General features: G+C 41.5%; 1 protein-coding gene across 6 annotated transcripts in view; it reads right to left on the bottom strand.

Moving 5' to 3' along the window:
* SLC17A5 (solute carrier family 17 member 5) overlaps positions 1–23,836 on the bottom strand; it is a 75,599-nt gene extending 51,763 nt beyond the window's left edge. For 3 of the 6 annotated variants that reach the window (XM_006071100.4, XM_044924509.2, XM_025294876.3), the window contains exons 1-7: positions 23,618–23,836; positions 16,175–16,231; positions 10,493–10,689; positions 6,905–7,138; positions 5,272–5,359; positions 2,439–2,525; positions 1,469–1,587 (exon numbers count right to left, since the gene is read on the bottom strand). In XM_006071100.4, coding sequence (XP_006071162.3) covers positions 1,469–1,587; positions 2,439–2,525; positions 5,272–5,359; positions 6,905–7,138; positions 10,493–10,689; positions 16,175–16,231; positions 23,618–23,711 — 876 coding nt within the window. In that variant the 5' untranslated portion in view covers positions 23,712–23,836. The remainder of the gene's footprint in view (positions 1–1,468; positions 1,588–2,438; positions 2,526–5,271; positions 5,360–6,904; positions 7,139–10,492; positions 10,690–16,174; positions 16,232–23,617) is intronic. The other 3 variants (XM_006071101.4, XM_044924510.2, XM_044924511.2) reach the window with 1 other exon arrangement.
* Between the last annotated feature and the right edge of the window lie 391 nt (positions 23,837–24,227).

Genomic DNA, 24,227 nt, shown 5'->3' with positions numbered 1-24,227 from the left:
CCACTCCAGTACTCTTGCCTGGAAAATCCCATTGACAGAGGAGCCTGGTAGGCTACAGTCCATGGGGTCGCTAAGAGTTGGATACGACTGAGCAACTTCACTTTCACTTTTCACTTTCATACATTGGAGAAGGCAATGGCACCCCACTCCAGTACTCTTGCCTGGAGAGTCCCAGGGACGGGGGAGCCTGATGGGCTGCCGTCTATGGGGTCACACAGAGTCGGAGACGACTAAAGCGACTTAGCAGCAGCAGCATGTAAAATAGATAGCCAATGGGAATTTGCTGTATGACTCAAGGAACTCAAACAGGGGCTCTGTGACAACCTAGAAAGGTGGGATGGGGTGGGAGATGGGAGGGAGGTTTGGGTGGGAAGGGACATGGGTGTACCTATGGCTGATTCTTGTTGATGTATGACAGAAAACCACAAAATACTGTAAAGCCATTATCCTTCAATTAAAAAAATTAAAGAAGAAAATAGATGACCAACAAGGACCTGCTGTTTAGCACAGGGAACTGTATTCAATATTTTGTAGTAACCTACAATAAAATCTGAAAGAATATATATAAAATTGAATCATTCTGCTCTACACCTGAAACATAACACTGTAAATCAACTGTAATAACAACAAGTCACTGACTCTTATGACTGTAAATAGAACAGAATAAAAGAGCAATTGTACCAGCCTGGCAGGGGGCGGGGAATTGAAAATATCAATAATAATAACTTGATGGGGAATAAAAGTTTTATATGAAATATTTCATGTTCTTTAAACCAATAAAGTGACAATAATAACTTGATGGGGAATAAAAGTTTTATATGAAATATTTCATGTTCTTTAAAGCAATAAAGTGACTATGAAGCCATTAATAATGCTAAAGAAAAGACTGTGTATTTTAATTTTTCCTAATGTTTTCAGGTTCTTCTTTTATTCTCACTAAAAGACAAATATTTTATCCCCAGGGCTTGAGAATTTACTGTATTAAATTATGACAGATTTGATTTCTGATTTGCTATTGTGCTCAATTAAGTGAAGAAAATCTTACTTTAGTGCATATAAATTTTTTCTAAAGGTCTATTCTAGAGGAGCAAATTATATAGTATAGCAAATGTGCTGTCCTTGTTAAATCACACTCATTTAAAATACAGATAAAAACACACTCGTTTCCTAACAACAAACATTTAGAATGTAGCTGTAAGATTCCTTTTGTAGATAACACATCTTATTCTCTACTAAGAAGAACGACAAAGAGAGTCACTTGAAAATCATTACTCTAGAAGATGCAAAATGAAAAGTAATTTTTCGTAGATTTGAACTAGAAAGAACTAAAATATCTTGGGCAAAACAGTACTTTGTATATCAATTTGCCTAGAGTGTACATAACAGAAATATTCAATAAAAAGTTGGTATCTTAAACCTGAAAAAAAAAGTTTCTGAAATAATTTTTGGAATATGCCAAAGTTCATACCTGATTTTTTAATGATGAAAGAATATACTCCTTTTCATAGGGGGTGATTGTCTTGTGAGTTTCTGGTGTATCACTAACTAAGCAGATCCATAAAATAAACCAGATGATTCCAACAAGGCCTTAAAATAGAAAATAGTTAAATGAAATCAGAATGCACCAATGCAGCAATTTACTTATGTCTTGAAAAAAATTATGTAATTATAAACTTCACCACAATATGTCTAGCATTCTCACCACACAAATCTTTTTTTTTGTTATGAGAACTTTTAAGATCTATTCTTTTGGCAACTTTCAAATATGCACTACAATATCACTGTGCAATACTTTACAAACCTAGTCTTATTTATTTTATAATGGGAATTTTGCACCTAAAGCGAACAACTTTTGACCACATGACTGCCTAACAGGATCTACCAGACAAAACCTTTAAAAAACTAAATGTCTACAATCTATTATTTCCGCAGGTATCTGCTTTTGTTTATTTGTTTTGATTGCAGACATATTTCCCAAGTAAATGTTTAGGTGGAATCTACTTTATTAAAAATGTGTATCATCATGCTATTGAGATTGAGGAATGAAAGGCCCTGGGGCTAAACAAACAAACAAAAAAGATGAAAACTACCAAGTGAGAGTATCCTACTTTGCTTGAGAAGAAATATTTTCAAAATTTACATTTTTATAATAAATGACATAGCAATTTTTGTAGTAAGTGTAGCATTGAAGGCCTGGATTCAACAGCACTTTCTATTGAACAAATATTCCAACATTAACAGCAAGTCACAGCTTAGCCAGATCATTTTAACCACATGAACTTGAAAAACAGGTTATCAGTAAGTGTTTCAGGGCTTTGTGGTTTAGGAAATGGTTACTTCCGTGGGTTGGCATATACATATTTTAACCAATTATTAAACCTCTATTACATTGCAGACCTCCCACATCATAATTTAGGTTACATTTTGAATAAACTTACCGAACAAATAGAAGACGTAAGTCCAATTCATATAGTAGCAAATTACTCCAGAAAGAGGAAGAGAAACTACTGTCCCAAGTTGTGCTCCTAGGACAACAACAAAACTTTGTAAACTTTGGAGAAAAATGAACGAACAGGGGACAGGTTTACTGCTTAAGAAGACGGATAACAGATTATGAGGAAAAGAGCGATCAGCTCCCATAGGTGGGGCTTCCCTGGTGGTCTAGTGGTTAAGAATTCGCCTGCAGATGAAGGGGTCACTGCTTTGATCTTTGGCCCTAGAAGATTCCACATGATGCAGAGCAACTAAGCCCATGCACCACAACTACTGAGTACACAAGCGGCAAGTACTGAGGACCGTGGGCCTAGAACCTGTGCTCTGCAACAAGAGAAGCCACCACAGGGAGAAGCCTTTGCACTGCAACTCCAAAGCAGCCCCCACTCACTGTAACCAGAGAAAGCCCACGTGCAGCAGTGAAGACCCAGTGCAGCAATAAATACATGAATTAAAAAAAAAAATCTCATAGGAGTTGAGTTTGTCGTTGTTTAGTCACTAAGTTATGTCCGACTCTTTTGTGACCCCATGGACTGTAGCCCGCCATGTAGGCTTCTCTGTCCGTTGGATTTCCCAGGCAAGAATAAAGTGGGTTGCCATTTCCTTCTCCAGAGGATCTTACTGACCCAGGGAAAGAATGCCATTCCTACACTGGCAGGCAGGTTCCTTACCACTGAGCCACCAGGGAAGCCAGAGGAGTTGAGTTAGTCACATGCAAATATAAATAATCCATTCTCTTAAGGGATCATTTACCAGAAAACTCATAATATGTAAAATGGATACATTAATATATAGTTACATTAGTTACGATTATATAGCTATTGCTGAATTAGAAGGCATCAATCAACAGAAGACCTATTATAATATGAGCTAGTAAATGCCACATTACTAGTAAATGTGTTAGAAAGCCAAGTGTTTGGGGGAAAGGCTCAAGATGATCTCTAAACATAACGTACTGCAGCACATCTGATGGAAAATGAACAAAGCTTTCAGTAATCTAATTTGCTCTAAATACATTACACACATTTGTATCAGATAAATAAGTGCTAAAACTCATTTTAACCACCAAACAGAAGACATCTTAGTAGGTACCGTGTAAGCTAAAATAATCAGACATTGTTTCTGGTCTCAAGTTTTAGTCTTATAGAGTAAGTAAATATAAACAATTATTATATGTTAGAAAGTGCTGAGTGTCACAGAGCAACATCAAAGTTCAAAGGTAGGACAGATAACCTCTGACCACTAGAGGTCAGGAAAAGATGTTAAAAGGCAGTGGTGGGACTCTGAAAAGATGAGCAAGATTTGGTCCCATAAGAAAGAAGATATAGAGGCAGAGGTAACAGGGTGAGTAAGGAATGAAAGAAGGAAGGTGGCAAGTGGCGTTGGGAACTTCAGCTGGGTGAAGGAAAGGAAAAGAGAGGCTAGAGAAACAGGCTGAACAGTTGTTGAATATCTGCTCCCTGCCAGGCACTATGTACCAGGGGCTAGGCTGGCTAAAATGAAGTGATAATGACCACAAAGACTCTTGACCCCTCATCTGACCCCAGATTTTATTTAATAGGCAAAGGAGAACCACAGATGGTGCCTCTTCTTGAACTTCTTATCAGATTTCTTACATCGATCTCCACAGAGCTGTAAGAATCTTCTTTTTTTGTTGTTGTTGTGAGGTTTCAATTAGTAAGAATCTTCTTAAAAGAAAAAAAAAAAAAGGAACCTTCTTAAGATGTACATGAGATCGTATCTCTCATGTAAAATATTTCCCCATTTTGGAGAAGAAAAACCCTGTGACCTGTAGGCCTTGATGTAATCTGGCTCTTGTCTATTTCTCTAAGCCCAACCCACTCCAGTACTCCTGCCTGGAAAATCCCATGGACTGAGGAGCCTGGAAGGCTGCAGTCCATGGGGTTGCTCAGAGTCGGACAGGACTGAGCAACTTCTCTTTCACTTTTCACTTTCATGCATTGGAGAAGGAAATGGCAACCCACTCCAGTGTTCTTGTCTGGAGAATCCCAGGGGCGGGGGAGCCTGGTGGGCTGCCATCTATGGGGTCACACAGAGTCGGACAGGACTGAGGCTATTCAGCGGCAGCAGTGTTTCTCATCGCTTTGAAACTATGTTACTTCCTGCCTGTCAGTCCTTGTACATGTTGCTCTGATTGGCTGGAATGCTTTCCTTTTTTGCTCTTTGCATGACTGGTTCATCTCCTTCTTCAGAGTTGAGCTTAAAAGCCACTGCAAGAGAGGTCTTTCTCAACCACTGTATTTAAAAGTGGTCAGGTCAAAAAGTTTTCATTCAGTATGTGAGCTGGAGGAATTATAATTCACATATAAAGCTCATGCTATCTTACCTATAGATCAAAACAATAGAAAATAATGCATAGGAAAAAAAAAAAGGTGTCTGAAGGGAGGGATTGAAAGTCATGATATGTTTATGAGATGATCAAACCAGAAATCACAATTTAAGGACACAAGTATTCAATTTTCCAGCTTTTGGGGGATTTTGTTCTGTTACAGCATTCTCTATACCAACATCTGAAAAGGCAACATGGTTTGAAATAAAGGATGGCAGATGGACAAAATGACAACAGTCAATTATGCCACATTGCTGTATGCTAGTGAGCCAAGGAAAACCATTAATAACAAAGTTGTATCCTCAAAACTTTATTTTTCCCCAAAGGAAACACTTGACATTGCATGACTCTGGTGTATACCTTTCCCCCAAGGCTGATGTGTAGATAACAAACTGTAGCAACAGTCTTTATAAAGATGGTTATCTCACCTGCATATGAAATACTCAGAAGCTTGCTTCTTTCAAGAGGGGGAGCCCATGAAGACCACATGGCATGCATGGCTGGAAATGTGACACCCTGAGAAGGGAAAAAGGCATTTCTGATGAAATACAAAGTCGTTTTGTTAATGTTTTAAATTCAGTTGAGTATCTTGTTGCAAGAAAAATTTCTGGATAAGACTCAAACCAGAATTAGGTTTCATGGAGGGACATGACTTTACAGTGTTGAGTGAAAATACCTCATAGTGAAGTACTTTAAAAATCTGAACAAAGATTTGTGGATTCTGTCAACAGGTTTGAGGACTGCAAGGTAAGGGTTATAAAAAATATAAAAGAATGTATTGAGTGATGATATAAAAGGATTCCTCTCAATGTTAACTTTACTCATCTGCTTTATTTAAGGCCTGCATGAAATGGAAATGTAACCAATACATAACTTAAACATACTGATCTAATACGGTGGGATACTAGAAGAAAATTCAAATTCACCCTTATCAATAGGAAAAATGGTCCTACCAAAAAATACTTAATTAGGGTGTTTATGGAATTTTTTTTTTTTTAAGTTTTCTGGTCATAATCAGCCTAGTAAATGCTAATTAGTGGAGGGGCAAGATAGGAGTAGGGGATTAAGAGGTATTAATACAAACCACTAGGTATAAAATAAATAAGCTGTCAGGAAATTATGTATCACAGGAAATATAATATTTTATAAACATTACAAATGGAGTATAATCCATAAAAATTTTGAATCACTATGTTGTACATCTGAGATTTACATAATATTGTACATCTGTTACACTTTGACTTAAAAAAATACCAATTACTGATAATGGAGAAGTAACAGAACGGTGAAAGCAGGGAGGTCCATAGAGACTTGGGAGAGGAGGAGATGCTACGGGGAACAGGAAGGAATAAATTCTGAGATTCAAAGTGGTTCACTGCTCTCCTTGGCCATTCACTAGCTGTTGTAGCCTCAGAAAGATTAGTTAACCTTTTAGAACTTCCGTGTCTTTATCTGTAAAACATGTATTTTACTTAGGTAAGGAGAAGAAGAATCTGGTATTAGGGGGCTAGTTTTATTTTATAATCAAGAAGAGCTTATTTGGTACACCTCTATTTGATAAGGATCGTTCAGATGAGTGAGCAAAGCTGAAATTTAAATAGCACTTGGCAATGTCCAAAGTTGTCTAGCCATTATTATATGACTGGATTTTACTACTCCAGTCAGTGTTTTTCCTACACAGATATAAAGGGATTCCTCTCAATGTTAACTTTACTCATCTACTTTATTTAAGGCCTGAATGAGACGAACACTTTTTCACTTCCTTATCTCCTCAGTAGGAGGGAGCAGGGGGAGCTATGAAGTGTCCCCTAGAAAATGTTTTCTCTGGTCTTTGAGTAAAGCTTCTAATTTTGGAGTGCTTCCACTGGAGAGCTCATCGACCACAAACAAACATCTACTCATGTTATTTTATGGTTTAATCAGTTTTTAGTTAAAAAATAAATCCCTATTATCTTCCAGTGTCATTTTTTGGGGCTCATGTTCATACCAGGGAATGATATCTTTAAGAAGATAAGAAAGGGAGAAGGGGTAAGAAGAAGAATATAAGAGAAAAAAGCATACCTCTCCTAGCCCTTCTAGTGCCCTGAGTGCAACGAGGGCTCCCACTCCGAAATCTGCAGCGAGCGGAGTGAACAGGGTGAAGGCAGCAGTGCCGAGCACCCCGAGTCCTAGCAGCAGCTTCCCCCCACTTCTGCTGGCGACATAGCCTCCAGGAATTTGGGTGATGATGTAGCCATAAAAAAAAGACCCGAGAATCCATCCTTGAGTTTCTGCATCCCACTGGTACTTTTTACCCTATAAATAGGAATTAAAAAAAAAAAAAAAAAAAGTCTTTTATGGCTAAGTAACATTCCATCGTGTTTACGTACCACAGCTTTATCCATTCATCTGTCAATGGACTTGGACGTTTCCTCCACGTCTGGCTGTTGTAAACAGTGCTACAATGGACCCTGGGGCGCATATGTCTTTTAGAATTGTGGTTTTCTCAGGGTATATGCCCAGTAGTGGGATTGCTGGGTCATATGGTAGTTTTAGTCCTCTTTTTTTCTTTTAAGGAATACTCCACACTCTTCTCCATAATGGCTGCATCAGTTTACATTCCCACTAACAGTGCCTGAGGTTTCTACCTAGAGCCTGTTATGGAGCGTGAAGTAAGTCAGAAAGAGAAAAACAAGTATTGTATATTAACATATACATATGGAATCTAGAAAAATGGTACTGATGAAATTAGTGGATGGATTTCTGGACACAGCAGGGGAAAGTGAGGGTGGGAATGAATGGAGAAGGTAGCACTGACATATATACACACTCGTGTAAAATAAACAGTTGGTGGGAAGTCACTACAGAACACAGGGAGCCCACCCTGGCGCTCTGTGATGACCTAGAGCGGGTGGGATGGGGGCAGCTGAGGGAGGCTATGGATACATATATAATTATGACTGATTTCCATTGTTGTACAGCAGAAACCAATAGAACATTGTAAAGAAAATTTCCACCAAATAAAAAATTAAAAAAAAACCCAGCCTTTTAACATCTTAATAAAATGGCTCCTTTCTCTTACTGGCATATGGGTACATATAAATGCAATTTTGAACCACTGTTCTTTTTTCCTGTTTGTTTGTTTTTTGGCAGTGAGGACTGTGAGATCTTAGTTCCCTGACCAGGGACTGAACCCAGGCCATACCAGTGAAAGCACCAAGTCTTAACCACTGGACTAGCAGGAAACTCCCCAGAACCACTGATGGAAGCTGAAGAACATGCAGACTTCCTCTTGGGTGGGTGAGTCAATGTGATACAGACCTGCAGTTTCTAGGAGTGAATGGAAAATCATTGAAAGTCATAATGTGCAGGCATGCTTGCTATTTTATAAAACTAGACTATGGGATGAATTGTAGATGTTTTGTGACAAAGAAGGCTCAAAAAAGGCAGAAGGTTGATCCAGAAAGTTACTGATCAGGATACTTCAGAGGCTAAGCCAGGCTTTTGAGCTAGGACTGGGTTCAAGGCCAGCTCTATTACTTACTGGATTTGTAATCTGGGAAGATTAAATGGAAAAGGCACAAAAAATAAGGCCTGACACATACTAAGTAATCACTTGATGTTAGCTACTAGTATGCAAAAATATAATGTCTCCTCATTTCAGAGCAAGCACTTAAATAAGGATATAGAGCAGTACAATAGAGCAAGAATTTAAACCAAGCCAGAAGCTTCATGTGAGTAGGAAATGTCTTTTAACTAGTAGCAACACACAGTAAGGTGAATATGAAGATTTTAAAATTTTATTAATTTATATTTTTGGTTGTGCTGGGTCTTTGTTGCTATGCATGGGCTTTCTCTAGTTGCAACGAGTAGGGGCTGCTCTCTAGCTGCGGTGCATGGGCTTCTCATGACAGTGACTTCTCTTATTGCAGAGCACAGGCTCAAAAGTTGTGGCCCACGGGCTTATTTGCGCCATGGCATGTAGACTCTTCCAGGACAAAGGATCGAACCTGTGTCCTGAATTGGCAGGCAGATTCCTATCCACTGCACCACCAGGGAAGTCTGAATATGAAGATTTGACAACTGGGTATTTGAATGTTTAGTACACGTAGCCATGTAATCTAACCCATGTGTTAAGAACCATTCAGGATTTCTTTTTATTGTGCGTACAGGGCAGATAGGTGGCTCAGATGCTAAAGAATCTGCCTGCAATGCAGGAGACCTTGGTTTGATCCCTGGGTCAGGAAGATCCCCTGGAGAAAGGAATGGCTACCCACCCCCGTATTCTGGCCTGGAGAATTCCATGGACAGAGGAGCCTAGTGGGCTAGAGTCCACGGGATTGCAGAGTCGGACACGATTAGTGACTACAACTTTTCAAGTAGTTGAATTATCAGAAGAATTTGTGGAAAGGAGAAATACAAAGCAAACCCACAATTATCTTTGTTTACAGTACCAGTCTGTAGCTTCTCTGAAATTCTAGGGCTTCATGAAGTATCTAGCAGTTACAGGTTGAGTCAGGGAAAGTGGGTGATATGTACCCTTAACATGTATTCAGTAGCATTATCAAAGTCCAACGTAAAGATTTTTGATGTCATTATTTTTGTACATGTGCTTGTTTGGGGGCAGAAACCCACTTCCCTGTTTGAGAAGAGGGAAGTCTTCTCATCTGTAAATGGCAGAGAAGACTCACCTAACATGGGATCTGGCTCCTTGATGAGCACTGAAGATGGATAAAAATATGCTTATAAAAGGACACCAGCCTGGCCCCCCTGTATTGTCTCCATGCAAAATAAAACATTTAATATGTGTAAAACTCAATTCTGAACAAATGATGAACAAGCACTCATCAATACCACTAGAATACGAGGGGGGCAAAATGATGTAAGTAGCTTAGGTGAGACATGTTATAGATTTTTGAAAAGAAATTGATGAATTCTTATTTTTCACCCTTGTAGTTGAGATTGTTTAAATTCTCCTGCAACAGAAGTCTTCCCTGGTGGACCAGTGGTAAAGAAACAGCCAGACAATGCAGGAGACACTCGATCCCTGACCTGTGAAGATTCCCCCATAACGTGGAACAACCAAGCCCAAGCACCACAACTATTGAGCCTGTACTCCAGAGTCTGGGGAACTGCAACTACTGGGCCCACGTGCCACAGCTACTGAAGCCCGTGCTCCGCAACAAGAGAAGCCACCGCAATGAGAAGCCTGCTCACCACAACTAGAGAGGAGCCCCCACTTGCGGCAAGGAGAGAAAAGCCCATGCAGCAACAAAGACCCAGTGTAGCCAAAAATAAATAAATAAAATTTTAAAAGTTCTCCTGCAACAGGAACCTTTTAAAGAGTACAGCTATTAAATATTGTTCCCATAAAAACTATTTAGCAACATCTAAAACAATCTAATTTCCCAGTATGCCAGACAGGTTTTTCTAAATTCTCTTCAAGGATGGCATGTTTATGGAGGAAACTCAAAAGTTACTTTTCAAACAGATCAGGGTGCAGCAGCAGCAGCTAACCAGTCACTGGGAAAACACAAAAGAAAATGGTTCAGGGTTTACATGAAGAAAGAGTTTGTGTTTCTGTGGGACAAACAAATTCAATGTTTTTCAATATGTTTACCTGGAAGTGTTTTACGATTAAGATCATCTGCTCGAAAAAACAGCACTCACCGTTTGGTTGCGAAGAACTTTTATGGGAGCAGAATGCTCTGCACACTCGTAGGACGTTCTGTTATCTTTGGCAGTTGTGTTTGAGTCCACCATGTCCACCAGTGCAACACTCAGATTCACCCGTAATGAGTAGAGAACGAAGAAACCAAAAAAGGACAAAAATGCTAGGTTGTAACGAGCAGAGCAGCACACTGGAGCTGAAATAAAGACTTGGGGTAAAACTTCCATGAAAAGAATAACTTAGATCATATTGTCTAAATCATTAAAAGGTCACTTCTTAGATGTACACAAGTTAGTAAATTATGAATATTTTTCTGAGAATATTATCAGATGAAGTATACCTAAAAGCATGTATCAAGGAGAATTTGTTCTGGTATCTGTACCTTTGATAAACATTTAACATATGAGAGCCTGAACTGTAAGATGGTTTCTTAAAATATGGAGGCACCAGTTTTATTAACTTTGCTCAGAAAAATCTGCATTCTGGAGTCAAAACTGAAGCTGACAATCCCCGTCAGCTGACAAGATACGAGAAACACAGGTAAAGGGGTTTAATGGCATTGCTGTTGCTGAAAAACCATCTCAAACATGGCCAATAAGTCTTTGAGTATTCAGCATACCGTGTATATTACTAACTATGGGTTAGTAGTCCTCTCTCATCATAAACACATCTCAGCATAAAAAACTTTCTGCTAAGGCCAGGGCGTGAACCCCCTTCCCCTCGCTCTGCCTCCCACACACCACGATCAGTTTCTTACCTTGAAAACCATCCTCAGAGGCTGGGTTTGAATCAGAAGCCATGATTAATACTTAAGCCTTTCTGAAATATATGTATTTAAGAATCCAGAAGCAAACTCGCAGAATCTATGACAGTTGCAGGCCCTGTAACAGCTGCTCAGCTGGTCTTGCTTAAAGGGCCCGCGGTCAAAAGCACAGTAAGAGAATGCACCACACACACACACACACACACACACACACACACGGAGAGGGAGTGGGTGGGAGAAACCTGTTAAAGGAAGATCATATGACAGGAGGAGTTTGACCTATTTTTTTCCCTCTAATTATAGGTGTATGCACCTACTGTCTCTGGTTTTCTTCTTTTATTGAGTGGCAGAACTGGAGGGGAGATAAGAATTCAGGAAGCTGAATTAAGGGTGACTGACCCCAAGTGACAATGACATAGTGGTGAATCCAGGGTTTTACACCGTAAGTTCGGCCCACACTGAGTGTTTTTAAAGATATGAAAATCTATTTCAATCGCTAACGCCAAGTTAAATACATACGTACATTTATATATACATAAAAGCATATGTGTGTGCTTTTATTTGGCAGGGATATATTAGCATTGTATGCACACATACAAATACAATACACACACACATATGCCTGTTGTTCCCTACTCAGGAATCCTGGTATTTTCACTGACCTAGCTTTGCACAAGGATATATTTTTCAGAGTACAATTGTCTTGGTACAGATTCAGATTAAAGCCTTAATGAAGGCAGCACAACTGCATTTAGGTGTATGTTAACATACTGTAATCCAACTCACTCCTCTGTAAGCACTCATACACTTAACACCTGCTATTAATTTTAGCTTTGTGAAAGACTGACATCTTTTAACAGAGAATTTTTCATTTGGCATTCTTGATTTCTTTCTCAAGAGCAGAGCTGGTGTTCGAACTGTGGCACCACCTGCCACAGTTCAATCCAGACCTGTGGAAACTGTATTTATAAAGTTTTATTCACACTGCCTCTGTCGCCTGAATCTAGATACTCTTGCTCTCCACCCCAAGCAAATTGGTAGCTGTTTAGTTAAGGACAGTTTGCAAACTACAAGGCATGTTTTTTGTTGTTGTTGTTTTTTTTTTTTTAATTAAGCCTTTTATTTTGTATTGGGGTATAGCCCGATTAACAATGTTGTTAAAGTTTCAGGTGGACAGCAAAGGGATTCTGCCACACATATACATGTATCCATTCTCCCCCAAACTCCCCTGCCATGCAAGCTGCCACATGACATTGAGCAGAGTTCCCTGTGCTATATATTAGGTCCTCGTTGGTTATCTATTTTAAATATAGCAGTGTGTACATGTCCATCCCAAACTCCCTGACTATCCCTTCCCCCATCCTTGGTGCCAAAAGTTTGGGAAGTGGAGAAGAAGCGAGTAAAACGATTTCAAATTACCAGTGCAATTACTTGAAAATCTGACCTAGTAGTTATGGATCAGGCAATTTTAACTTCGGGAGGCACATTCAATAATCAGAAAAGAAAATGCCAACACAGAAGCCACAAAGTATATGACTATGAGGTTTTAAGAAATATTACAAAAAAATCGTTCTTAGTTTTAAAAAATGGCTGTTGACTAGAAATCAGTTGGAAAGATGTTATTTCAAGAAAGTATGACAAGAATAAAGGAATGTATGGTGGCAGAGCAAAATGTACCTGTGAATGTGGCCAGTGGTTGAAACTGGTCCAAGAAAAGTGCGCTTGTGTGACAATGAGAGAGTACATTCATTGGGCACCCGCCACACAGAAATCAAATTCAAAGTAAAACCATGCTTGCATAACGAGCGGAGCACCCACCAAAACAAACAGCAGCTTCTAAAACATGGTTTCAACTTAGGAATGTGAAGTAGGTGTAGTTGAAAGAACACAGGCTGATTTAGATCAAAGCAGACCTGCTGATGGGAGAAGGCAATGGCACCCCACTCCAGTACTTTTGCCTAGAAAATCCCATGGATGGAAGAGCCTGGTAGGCTGCAGTCCATGGGGTCGCTGAGGGTCGGATACGACTGAGCGACTTCACTTTCACTTTTCACTTTCATGCATTGGAGAAGGAAATGGCATCCCACTCCAGTGTTTTTGCCTGGAGAATCCCAGGGACGGGGGAGCCTGGTGGGCTGCTGTCTATGGGGTCACACAGAGTCAGACACGACTGAAGTGACTTAGCAGCAGCAGACCTGCTGATGGAATATCAGCTCTGATTTTCACTGGCGGTGTGTCTTGGGGGAAGGCTGCTAAGAGTTTCCATTATGAGGTTTCTCAGCTGCCAAATGAGGTGACTGCCATCTACCTCACTGGGTTGTGTGTAGATTAGATGAAGTACCGAAGGGCAGGCAGTAAAAGAGAATCCTTTCCCATTTACCCTGGAGAAAGTCATACCGATGAGATACAGTGCTACAATACACATAAGTGTGTAACACGGGACAAAAGAGGGACGTAAACATGCTGTGTGTGGGGCAGGGGATGGTCAAGGAAGACCTCTGGGAGAAAGAACACCCAACACTGAATCTTCATCCATAAGCAAGAAGCCATGGGCAGGCTAGAGGAGGGAGAGTGATACAAACAAAGGCAGGGCAAGCACAGTGTGGAAACAAGAAGAGTGAGCACAAAAGGGGCAGGAAGCCATCTGGCCCTGGGCTTTTGTTTGTTGAAAGGTTTCTGATCACAGTTAGATGTCCACTGATAGATGAATGAATATAGATGATGTGGTCCATATATATACAATGGAATATTGGTCATAAAAGGGAATGAATTTGAGTCAGTTGTAGGGAGGTGGCTGAACCTAGAACCCGTTATACAGAATGAAATAAGTCTTGGGCTCCAAAATCACCGCAGATGGTGACTACAGCCATGGAATTAGAAGACGCTTGATCCTTGGAAGGAAAGCTATGACAATCCTAGACAGCGTATTAAAAAGCAGAGGTGTCACTTTGCCAACAAAGGTCCGTACAGTCAAAGCTATGGTTTTTTCCAGTAGTCATGTACAGATAGGAGAGTTGGACCATAAAAAAGGCTGAGTGCCAAAGAACGGATTCTTTTGAATTGTGGTGCTAGAGAAGACTCTTTTAAAAAAAACTTACTTATTTTTAATTGGAGGACAATTGCTTTATAATATTGTGTTGGTTTCTGCTGTATATCAACATGAATCTACCATAGGCATCCGTATGTCCCCTTTCTCTTGAACCTCCCTTCCACCTCCCACCCTATACCACCCCTCTAGATTGCTGAGAGTTCCATGGACTGCACGGATATAAAACCAGTCAATCCTAAAGGAAATCAACCCTGAATATTCATTGGAAGGTCTGAAGCATCAGTTAGATAGCAAGGGTTGGATAGCAAAGGTTAGGAAGAGTTAGAGAGCATCACTGACTCAGCAGACATGAATTTGAACACACTCTGGGAGATACTGAAGGATGGAGGAAACTGGTGTGCTGTAGTCCATGGAGTCACAAAGACTCAAACATGGCTTAGCGACTGAACAACAACAAGGTCAGAAAGAGGAAAAAACTATATCATATTTTAACTCACATATATGGAATCCAGAAAAATAGTACTGATGACCCTATTAACAGGGAAGAAATGGAGATACTGATGTAGACAATGAACTTGTGGACACAATAGGAAAGGAAAGGGCAGGATGAATAGGAGGACTGGAGAAAATAGCATTGACAGATATACACTACCATGTGGAAAACAGATAGCTAGTGGGAAACTGCTATATAATAGAGGAAGCCCAGCATGGCATCCTGTAATGACCCCGAGAAGTGGGATGGGAATGGGGAGGGAGGCTAAAGAGGGAGAGGGATATATATATATATATATATATATATGACGGATTCGTGTTGTCGTAAAGGCAGAAACCAATACAACATTGTAAAACAATCATCCTCCAATTAAAAAAAATAAAATTAAAAATAAATTAATTTTAAAAAAAGGAGCAGGAAACAGCAGATGACCTGATGGGGCTGGACTATGATGCTGCAGTAACTGAGTGGAACACTGGTTTCTTAATTTAATAACAAAAACAATAGGCAATAATTATTGAGCTCAATGTGCTCAGTATCAGTCTAAGTGTTTTAGATAATGGTTTTAAGGATTAACTGGGGTGGCACATATCAAATATTTAGAATACACATAATATGCTTCAATTACTGTGAACTGTTGTTATTATAATGCTTTCTCTGGATATTAGGAATTGAGGTAATTAGGGCTTCCCAGGTGTCTCAGTGGGTAAAAAATCAGCCTGAAGTGCAGGAGACACAGGAGATGTGGGTTCAATCCCTGGGTCAGGAAGATTCCCTGGAGGAGGGCATAGCAACCCACTGCAGTATTCTTGCCTAGAGAATCCCATGGACAGAGGAGCCTGGAAAGCTACAGTCCATAGGGTGGCAAAGAGTTGGACATGACTGAAGCAACTGAGCATGCATGTATGTTAGGGATCCAGGTTATTTCTCATTTCTGAGAAATTAAGAGTTGAAAAAAGAAGCTATTGAAGAGAGTGGGGGTGTGAAGTTCCCAGTGAAACAGATAGAATTGCTGAGTGAGTGAACATCACCCAAAACTGGGGCGAGCAATCTGCCCTTGTGTTTCACCTTGAAGCACAACTTGCCTGTAAGCAGATAGCTCACACTGAGATGGATGCGGCGACAAAGCAAGAGGGCAAAGGAGTTTAGAGTACGAGCAAGAAAATAAAGTGCTGGAGCGCGATTCTGACTCAAGAAGCCAGTAAAATGGAGCGGGCTAATGCTCAGTGAAAGCAGGAGCTTTTCGGCTGTATTGTTCACTGCTGCCCACCTTCAACGCCTAGAGCTGTGTCTGCAAGAGTTGGCATACAAATATTTAGGGGGCTTAAAAGTAGAGAGTGTGGCTTCCCCAGTGGCTCGGCTGGTAAAGAACTCACCTGCCAATTCAGGAGACGCAGGAGACGCAGGTTTGATCCCTGGGTTGGGAAGATCCCCTGGAGGAGGAAATGGTAACTCACTCCAGTATTCTTGCCTGGAAAATTCCATGAACAGAAGAGCCTGGCGGGTTACAGTCCATGGGGTCACAAAGAGTTGGGCATGACTGAGCGAACATGAAAAAGTCGAGAGGTGTATCTTTTAAAAAATTATTGACTTACTTATTTTTGGCTGTGCTGAGTCTTTTACTGCTGCACGTAGGCTTTCTCTAGCTGTGGGGAGTGGGGGCTACCCTTCATGCGGTGCATCGGCTTCTCCCTGAGGTAGCTCCTTTTGTTGTGGAGCACGGGCTCTAGAGAACAGGCTCGGGCCAAAGAACTAAATAGACATTTCTCCAAAGAAGACATACAGATGGCTAACAAACACATGAAAAGATGCTCAACATCACTCATTATCAGAGAAATCCAAATCAAAACCACAATGAGGTACCATTTCACACCAGTCAGAATGGCTGCGATCCAAAAGTCTACAAGCAATAAATGCTGGAGAGGGTGTGAAGAAAAGGGAACCCTCTTACACTGTTGGTGGGAATGAAAACTAGTACAGCCACTATGGAGAACAGTGTGGAGATTCCTTAAAAAACTGGAAATAGAACTGCCTTATGATCCAGCAATCCCACTGCTGGGCATACACACTGAGAAAACCAGAAGGGAAAGAGACACGTGTACCCCAATGTTCATCGCAGCACTGTTTATAATAGCCAGGACATGGAAGCAACCTAGATGTCCATCAGCAGATGGATAAGCAGAATGGATAAGAAAGCTATGGTACATATACACAATGGAGTATTACTCAGCCATTAAAAAGAATACATTTGAATCAGTTCTAATGAGGTGGATGAAACTGGAGCCTATTATACAGAGTGAAGTAAGCCAGAAAGAAAAACACCAATACAGTATACTAACGCATATATATGGAATTTAGAAAGATGGTAACAATAACTCTGTGTACGAGACAGCAAAAGAGACACTGATGTATAGAACAGTCTTATGGACTTTGTGGGAGAGGGAGAGGGTGGGAAGATCTGGGAGAATGGCATTGAAACATGTGTAATATCATGTATGAAACAAGTTGCCAGTCCAGGTTCAATGCACGATACTGGATGCTTGGGGCTGGTGCACTGGGACGACCCAGAGTGATGGTATGGGGAGGGAGGAGGGAGGAGGGTTCAGGATGGGGAACACATGTATACCTGTGGTGGATTCATTTTGATATTTGGCAAAACTAATACAATTTTGTAAAGTTAAAAAATAAAATTAAAAAAAAAAAAAAAAAGAGTAGCTGTGCTGCACTGGCTTAGTTGCCCCGAGGCATGTGGAATCTTCCTGGAGCAGGAATCTAACCCACGTTCCCTGCCTTGGCAAGCAGAGTCTTACTGGTCCACAAGGGAAGTCCCAAGGGGTGTTTCTGGATGGAAGTTCACAGTTCTACCTATGAAGTTGGTATCTATCTTGACAACAGATAAAAGACACACCTTCTCTCTACTTCTGGATCCTTGTGAAATCTTCCATAAAAATAAATGAGTCAGTGGGTGGAAAGTTCAGATGGAATGAGAGAGAGGTCAAAGTGGAGCAGTTACACAGGCAGGAAGGGAGGAATTCTAGTTGTGGTTAAGGCAGTTATGGGAGCTGACGAAGTCCAAGGGGTGACTGAGGAGGGAAGGAAGTGGTCGGACACTTTTGAGTCTGAGAACTTGAGGAGACGTGTGTGAGAAGTCACTCGAGATAACAGTGGGGAATTAGAACGGAGAAGATGGACATGTGTCGGGTGGTAAAGCCTGTGATCAATGAAGCAAAGGGCTGGGCAGTGGGCAGAGGAGGAGACCATGTCAGGGAAAGTGGTCTAGACAAATGGCCCTGAGAGTGGAGGGGCGATTGTCTGGGAGCATCAGTGCGGAGTATGAAGGAAGTAACCCCACCAATTGCTGTAAGATAACAGCAGTGAGAACTGGGCGTGGAGAGCCCAGAAGGCCAGGCTTCTGTTGGAGTAATGAGGTGCCTGAGGTGAGTTCAGGCTGGTGAAAACCTGAGAATGCCCGGCCTCCATTCACGGTGGGAGGGTTTGACACTGGGGACGAGCGGGCCTGGCTGAGGAGCAGGGATGTACTGAGTGGTGGTGAGGGGCTGAGACTGAGGTGGAAAATTCATGGTCAAGGGCACTGACCTATGCAAAGATGATGCGTTTGTATAGAGGAGAGGGCTTGGATGGTTGAGCCCCTTAGCCAGGGAACCTCATTAAAAAAGAGTTCTTATCTAAATGGCTAAAATAAGTTTTGCTTTTAAAAAGGGTAAATATTTAACTAATCTTAGCCTGTCTTGGGCTTCCCTGGTGGCTCAGATGGTAAAGACTCTGCCTGTGATGCAGGAGAACCAGGTTCAATCTCTGGGTCAGGAAGATCCCCTGGAAAAGGGAATGGCAACCCACTCCAGTATTCTTGCCTGGGGAATTCCATGGACAGAGAAGCCTGGCAAGTCCATGGGTTGGACTTGCCAAGACAGTTGGACATGACTGAGCAATTAACACACACACACACACACAGCCTGTCTTACAGCTAACTCACTCCTGAAAAATCCTTATTTATTTCTAGTTCCCAAATTAATATCCATTTACATGAAAACAAATTCCATTAAAATGGACTCAGTTAATTTTTTTCCTGTTAGGCATTGACTATATTAATTTTTAAAATATATGCAACAATATTAAATGTATTTGCCTGGAGAATTTCATGGACAGAGGAGCCTGGCAGGCTGCAGCCCATGGGGTTGCAAAGAGCGGGACACGACTGAGTGACCAACACACAACATTAAATGTAGGCCTTATTTAAATCTATACTCTGAAAGAGAAAAATAAAAAAAACCACTAAAATGGACTCAGTTACTTTAATATGTATTGATTATCACAACATGACCCAAGGCTACTTCCCTTCATCCTGCAATATGGTTGCTATCTACGAGCACTCCATACCTTATATTTAAGACTGTAACTACACACAAGGTCTATTTATGTGTACTATACAAAGCTTATATAACTGAACCTTGAATGTAACCATCTGCCTCTTGTCCCAGAAGAATAGTAGAGGCCAAAAACAAAACAACAAAAAAATGAAATAAAGCAGAGGATGTGCCACTATAAGCTAGAAAATCAAGTTCCAATAGAGTGTGACATGAAGAATGGGGCTCTTTTTTTTTGGTGCCAGCTGCTCTGAGGAATGCAAAATCCAAACAATTTTAATTGATGATAATAATAGTAATTAACATTTACTATGTTACTGTGTGCTAAACTCTATTCCAAGCACTTTCCATTAGCTTATTTAATCATCACAAATAGCCCTATGAGTTAGGTATATTATTTTTCTCTGATTTACAGGCACAGAGAGGTTAGGTTAGGTACTGAAACTAGCATTGGCAATTAGGCACCCTGCCTCCAGATCCATGTTCTGCTTTTAAACACAAAGAAATGTCTAAGGAGATCTAAAACTGACTTTTCCTAACATGAATGAACATATTTTGGTGCAAACAGTATTCTGAAAGTCCATTTAATCAAATACAAGACACATTTCATTCATACAAAAATAAACCTTCAACTGGTGAGAAGTGTGAGGAATGGAAATTTTATGTATGTGCCTAATTCCCTTCCTCCCTCCTATCTAAATTAAGCAGAAAAATCTATACATTCCTGTGGTTTATCAGCATCGAGCCTTCCTTCCCCCCATCACTTAAAAACATTTTGGGGGATATATTAACAGTTGATCTGATTTACAATACTATAGAAATATACCTTAATTTTAGCTCTCTTAATAAAGAAGCACTACCTATAAAACAAAACCATGTCCTCTTATCCATGAAGGAGTGACTGGTGAACTTTCAAATTTGTTAAGTCAACAAAAATGATTAAGCATTTTGCAAGTAGGAATTTCTCAAATGTAACGCAAAGGTGGCAGTGTTGAGACAAGGAAGGAGGATGGGACTAAAATCTAGAAGAACTCTGGTTAGACTTTAACACGGCTACAGCAATCTTTGGGAACTTAATCTCTTTGGCTCTTGGTTGTTTATATATAAAATGATGCCCATCAGATGGTAGTTTAGTCTCTAAGGTGTTTTAACTGATGTATAATGTTATAACTAACATTTTATCAGCTTTTGTTATCTCTTCTGATAAACAAAACTATACACATAGGCGTAGAGAAGATACTGCTAATTTCATATAGGCTTGTTCCAAAACAAACATAAATGATAAGTAAAACATACATACTACGCTCAGTTGCGTCAGACTCTTTGTGACCCCATGGACTGTAGCCCGCCAAGCTCCTCTGTCCACAGGGCTTTTCCAGGCAAGAATACTGGAGTGAGTTGCCATGCCCTCCTCCAGGGAATCTTCTCAACCCAGGGATCCAACCCAGGCATCCAACCCAGGCCTCCGGCATTGTGGGTGAATTCTTTACTATCTGAGCCACCAGGGAAGCCCAAGAATACTGGAGTGGGTAGCCTATCCCTTTTTTAGGGGATCTTCCTGACCCAGGAATCGAACCAGGGTCTCCTGCATTGCAGGCAGAGTCTTTACCAGCTGAGCTACCAGAGAAGCCCAAGAACACTGCAGTGGGTAGCCTATCCCTTCTCCAAAGGATCTTCCTGACCCAGGAATCGAACTGGGGTCTCCTGCATTGCAGGCAGATTCTTTACCCACTGAGCTACCAGGGAAGCCCAAGACATATATAAACATACAGAAAGAGAGATTTTAAGGTCAGCTGAAGATCTACTCCTTCAGGCACCACTAAAAAAGCTAATTCTGGATGAAAAGTTTGTTTTTTTTTAACACCTACAATGTCTGAAATGTGCAAAGTAAACATACAGAACATAATTTAAATAAAAATATAACTAATAGTCATCTTGTTTCTCCTATTAGATGTACAGAAGCTAGGACAGGGGCATTACTGAGCGAGAAGACGAGGTAACCCCTGATGCCTCTTATAAAGCTGTTATACCCATCTTTGTCTTTCCCATTGCTCCTCTCTTGTCCTTGTCATAGCATGCCAGGCACAGAGCTTAATTTAAAATATTGTTGACTAATGCAACACCCTGTAACTTTTCTCTAAAACCCTTATATTTTAAATAGCAAAAAATAACAATGTGTTGTGCTATTTTTATCTTCTTTTCCTCTCCTGTAGGTAATGTATAGAGTAAAAATAAGAGGGGAAGTGGTTATAATAAAGACAGCCACCTCAAGGCATGAGGAACCAGGGCTAAGATCTATACAAGAACACTCAACCCATGAATCAAGGAGGGATTGTTTTCAAATTTCATTTCCATCTCATTCCATTTTCCAAAAGGAATGAAAATTTTCTTTTTTAATCTACTTTATTGAGGTATATTTTACACACAATAAAATGCTCCCATTTCAAGTGTACTATTTGGTGAATTATGACAGATATATACATCTGTGATCCCTAGTCAAGATGCAGAATTTTTCCATCACCCCAAAAAGTACCCTAGTGTCTCTGCAGGCAACTCCTTCCTGCCTGTAGTTTCCATGCAATCAATGATCTGCTTCCTGTTATTACAGATTAGTTTCGCTTGTTTAGAACTTCATACTGACCGAAAGATACATTAACATGGTGGTTTCCTTTGTGCCTGGGATTTAGCCATATCACGTGTGTCAGTAGGTACTTTTTATCACTGAGTATATGTGAATATACCCCAATTTGTTTATCCAGTCATTTGTTGATGGATTGATGGATAGGTTGTTTCCAGTTTTTAACTATGGATATTATGAATTAAAGCTTCTATAAACATTGTGTGGTACTATGGTCCTGCATGTTTAACTTTAAAATATTAACAGACTGCCAGTTTTCCAAAGTACTTGTACCATTTTACACTCTTACCAGCAAAATATGAGTCCTAGTTATTCCATATATTTGCCAGTATTTGGTATCTTTGGCCATTTTAACATTAGCTATTTTAGTAAGATGGCTCTTTGCAGTTTTAATCTGCATTTCCTGACAACTACTCTGTTTAACATCTGAGCTAAAATTTGATTTTTTATATATATATATATATATTTCCCAATTGCAATAGAATATAGTAGTTTCTAGGGAATATCTTTATGATGGCATTTATTTCTGTATTTCCACACTAGATTATTTCAGAGAAGAGGATTACAGAAATCTAATTCATATGTCATGAAAAAAGATCAGTTATGGAACTAAGTCCGACTTCCAGATAAAACGCCAGTATGGTACAGTGCTTACCCTGAGCGTCCACAAAAATAAGCACCTAGTTGCCAGATGGAGCTATAATATTGCTACCCCTACTGCCACCATCTGGTAATGTTGAAAACAAACTTAAAAGGTTATACTGCTCTTGGTCAAGAAAAGTTAAATTTCTAATTCAGCTCTGTTTCTCAAGCATACATCTTTGAAACTACAGAATGCATGCAAAGTGATTTATTCTTTAGTTTTGATTTCTTTTAAAGAAGCATGATAGCAAAATATTTTAATTTTCCCAAATTCAGGGAAGATGAGTTGTGAAGTATTATACATCCTTTTCTATTTGCTGCAATGCTTTGGACAAATTACCTTAGCGCGCTCTATGGATAGCCTATTTTGAGCCTATCTATGGATAGTCTACCCGTTTCCTAACTTATTAGACTGCTACGACTTCATTGTAGACAACTATCTACACGGGGGGAAAAAATGTATGCAGTAACTTTTACGGCACAATTTCAAAATATTCGCTGAGTTATCCAATAATTTCCCTCCGCATACGCAACAAAGTTAACCCCAGTCCGGTGTTTTTTTTTTTTTTTTTTTTTTTTTGTCTCCACGCCCAAGGAGCTAGCTACCAGATCACATGCTGGAGGACCAGCAGCTGTGGCAAGCTGGCAGTGACAAGGAGGAAGAGTCCGCGTCTCCGTCCCGCCCTCCAGCCTTCAATTGCAGGTTTCCCCAGGGCGCTTTTTTCTTCGGGGTCCTCCGCTTCGCCCTCTGCCCATTCATTTCAAGGTTCTCTCCCCCAGTTCGTTCTTCCACAGGGTCCCCAGCTCAATACTACGGAAGATCGGCCGGCGTCCTGAGCCCGCGGCGCCCAGCACGTCCGAGCCCGAGCCCGCCGGCTGCACCTGCCGAGGCCTCCGGGGCTGCACCTGCGGAGACCCCCGGGGCTGCACCTGCCGAGGTCCCGCCCGAGCCTCCGCCCGGCCCCGGCCTCCCTGCGCCGCTTGCCTCCCGGGCCCGGCACCGGGCTTCTGGGCATCCGAGAAATCGGAGGCTTGAGGGGGGGCCCTCACCGGGCTCCCTGATCTCAGCCCCCGAGGGCTTGAGCGGCTCTGGACACCCTCCACCTTGGGACGGCTACCCGCCCGAAACCCCCCTGGATCGCGCCGCCACTCACCGGTTTCCGCCCGCGGGGCGCGCTGCAGGAGCGGTGTGCGGTCCGAGCCCTCCTCGCCATCGCTCGGGGCCAAGTCCGAAACCGGGGACTTCATGACGTCTCCAGGGAGCTACGGCGCAAACCTGCCCCGCTGGAAAGAGAGCTCCAGCCGGACCGCCGAAGCCCCCCGCCCCGGGGCCGAGGCGGCCAGGCAGAGCTGGGCCGCTGGCACCACCCCCAGTCTGACCCCGCCCCCCGGCCACGTCGGTCACAGGCCCCGCCCCGGGGCAGCCGCGCAGGCTCCGCCCCCGCCGCCATCTTGAGGTCGGGCCACTTGGTTGGCGGTGGGGCGGGGACGGCCGGGTTCCGGAGGCCTGGCTTGCTGAGGCGCGGCGAAGGCCGAGTTGTCGGGCCAGCCAGTTGTAGGCCCGCTGGGTGGCTGGTGTTCTAAAGACTAGTGCTACGCTTCCTTGCGCTCCCTGGTAAAGCTCAGAGAGCAGCGGGGACTGGGAACCTTAAGGCGGAAGACAGGGGCTTAAATCGTGCATCGTTAAGGGGAGAACTTGGAGTGGATGGCATGTATATGACGTTCCGTTATAGTAGTAATTTGCCATGAAAGTGAAAGCCGCTC

This window comes from Bubalus bubalis, chromosome 10 (assembly GCF_019923935.1).
Source record: "Bubalus bubalis isolate 160015118507 breed Murrah chromosome 10, NDDB_SH_1, whole genome shotgun sequence".
NCBI lineage: Eukaryota > Metazoa > Chordata > Mammalia > Artiodactyla > Bovidae > Bubalus > Bubalus bubalis.
Note: the sequence above shows the minus strand (reverse complement) of the source record. Positions and strands in the feature narration are given on the sequence as shown.